The 2,483-nt window shown below is 34.4% G+C and overlaps 1 protein-coding gene across 1 annotated transcript in view; it reads right to left on the bottom strand.

Annotated features, from left to right (window-relative positions):
- The window catches only part of pfklb (phosphofructokinase, liver b), a 50,493-nt gene that overhangs the window by 21,827 nt on the left and 26,183 nt on the right, over positions 1-2,483 (bottom strand). Inside the window, exons 10-12 of the mRNA XM_016504195.1 lie at positions 1,148-1,273; positions 982-1,046; positions 843-906 (exon numbers count right to left, since the gene is read on the bottom strand). Of these exons, the coding sequence (XP_016359681.1) occupies positions 843-906; positions 982-1,046; positions 1,148-1,273 (255 nt within the window). The remainder of the gene's footprint in view (positions 1-842; positions 907-981; positions 1,047-1,147; positions 1,274-2,483) is intronic.

Raw genomic sequence — 2,483 nt, 5'->3', positions numbered from 1 at the left:
TGATCAAAAATACAGAAAAAAATGTAATATTGTGAAATATTATTATGATGTAAAATAACATTTTTCTATGTGAATATCTGTTAAACTATAATGTATTTCTGTGATCAAAGTTGAATTTTCAGCAGCATTACTCCAGTATAAAGTGTATTTATATTGTTAGAAAAGATTTATATTTTGAATAAATGCTGTTCTGTTTAACTTTTTATTCATCAAAGAATCCTGAAAAAGAATCAGTTTCCCAAAAAAAGATATTTGTCAGCACAACTGTTGATAATTCTGATAATAAATCAGCATATTAGAATGATTTCTGAAGATCATGTGACACTTTATACTGGAGTAATGATGATGGAAATTCAGCTTTGATCACAGAAATAAATTATATTTTAAAGGATATTAAAATAGAAACCATTATTTTATATTGTAATAACATTTTGCAAGATTACAGTTTTTTTCTGTATTTTTGATCAAATAAATGCAGCCTTGATGAGCAGAAGAGACTTCTTTAAAAACATTACAAGTCTTACTGATCCCAAACTTTTGACCGCTAGTGTATATAAATATATTCACATCAAAAAAATATAAATAAAATAAATATAAATTAAATTATTTGTTTTCAGAGACAAATAAAGTTTTGATTTCGTATTTAAATTTGATTTAGTATTTGATTTTGTAACTAAATTCTTTAGAATAATGTGCACAATAAGATCAATGACATTTATTATGAAAGTAAATGGCGTCAATTATGATTTTTTGTTGATTTTGAATGTTGACACTTTAAAAAAACAAGCAAAAAGAAAGAAAGTATATGGTGTTTGAAAACTCAAAGTCATGGAGTTTGTTACCTTAGACAGAGCTGGTTTCTGATGAGCTAAAAGCTTGTACGTGTTCCAGTTGTTCTCAAAACTCCTGCAACGAAGTAACAATCAGTGAACCATCTCTTTGAGTCATTAACAGACGAACACACGAATGAACGAAACTCACTTTCCACGCAGCTGAATGGCTTCTTCAAACCTCTTCTCGTTCATGGCTTTCTGAACCTCTTTCGTCTACAAAAACAAAACCACAGAAGCACAAAGTTACATTTGGATTCTCTGTGCCAGACGCTGTCCAGAGGTCAAAGGTCAGGGGTGTTTGGCGAGTGACTCACCATGTTCACGCACTCCATGAGCGGCAGACGCATGGCCTGATTCCCAGACAGACCGATCACACACGCAGACGTCTCCGGAGTCGCCTCCAGCAGAGCCACCACGGCCTCCACACCCATCTTACTGCTCTACACACACCAAAACATCAACACCATGAACCAATCTTTAATGTGACTCGGGCAGTGACATGCGCAACATCCTATAGGTTCTGTGCTAGAAGTCTGTTTTGAGTCTTCAGGTTTTCCCCGAGTCGTTTGTTCGTCACGTGACAGCCCCATAAGCTGATTTTGATCAAAGTGATTTTGCCATCATATGGACAAAATTCAAAGCATAACCAACTCTTTATTACCACATTCAGTGTTATGGAAAAGAACCGTCATGACAGAAATTTACACTTATAAAACGAATAGTTCCGGTCCTTGATTCTGATTGGCTGAGCCACGTTCAAAGCTGTTGTAAATGACTCTACAAAGTAACATACACCTTTGTTTACTTCTGTGTGTTGCTCGGCAACCACTTTGTAGCAACCACAACTGTTTCTGAGGAGCTACATTGTTTGGTGGAAGAATACTGTTTTTATTAATATCATTACACTTTATTTGCTCTGTTTTATTTTGTGAAACCTTGCATTGCATTGCACCTAACAACGCCCCTTAGCTGTTATAAATTCACTGGAAACCACGGCTTCTTGGGGCTTATTGCTTTAATTTATAGGCAAGGCAAAGTTTATTTATATAGCACATTTCATACACAATGGTAATTCAAAGTGCTTTACATATAAAATAAATTAGAGATCAAAATAATCATAAAAATATCACAACAAAAAACAAGGAATGTAAAAATGATTTAAAAAATGATTTAAAATGCAACCAGTTCGGATGTGGCACAGTGCTCATTCACTAAATGCACAGCTAAACCGATGAGTTTTGAGTCTGGATTTAAATGTGGCTAATGTTTTAGCACATCTGATCTCTTCTGGAAGCTGATTCCAAAATAATAACTAAAAGCGGACTCCCCTTGTTTTGTGTGAACCTTGGTATTTCTAACTCGATCCTAATGATCTGAGTGCTCTGTTAGGTTTATTTAATACTAGTTATAGCACAAAATAAACATGACTAAACATCCGAAGGCAAGTTAAAAGAAAGAGTACAACTTTACAATCCGTATACTGTCTCATGTAATCGCTCAATCAGTGTTTCAGCAGCGCAAAGACGTCAATGTATCAGCTAGTAAACAATGTAACGTCACATTTACCTCAGAAATACATATTCGGTGACCATAAACTCATTAGTCAGATAGAAAAATAAACTGTAGAGAGGGGCATTTTGCTAAATATAT

The sequence above is a fragment of the Sinocyclocheilus anshuiensis genome, unplaced genomic scaffold (assembly GCF_001515605.1).
Source record: "Sinocyclocheilus anshuiensis isolate Anshui unplaced genomic scaffold, SAMN03320099.WGS_v1.1 scaffold250, whole genome shotgun sequence".
NCBI lineage: Eukaryota > Metazoa > Chordata > Actinopteri > Cypriniformes > Cyprinidae > Sinocyclocheilus > Sinocyclocheilus anshuiensis.
The sequence above is the reverse complement of the archived record's forward strand: the minus strand, read 5'-3'. Positions and strand labels throughout refer to the sequence as shown.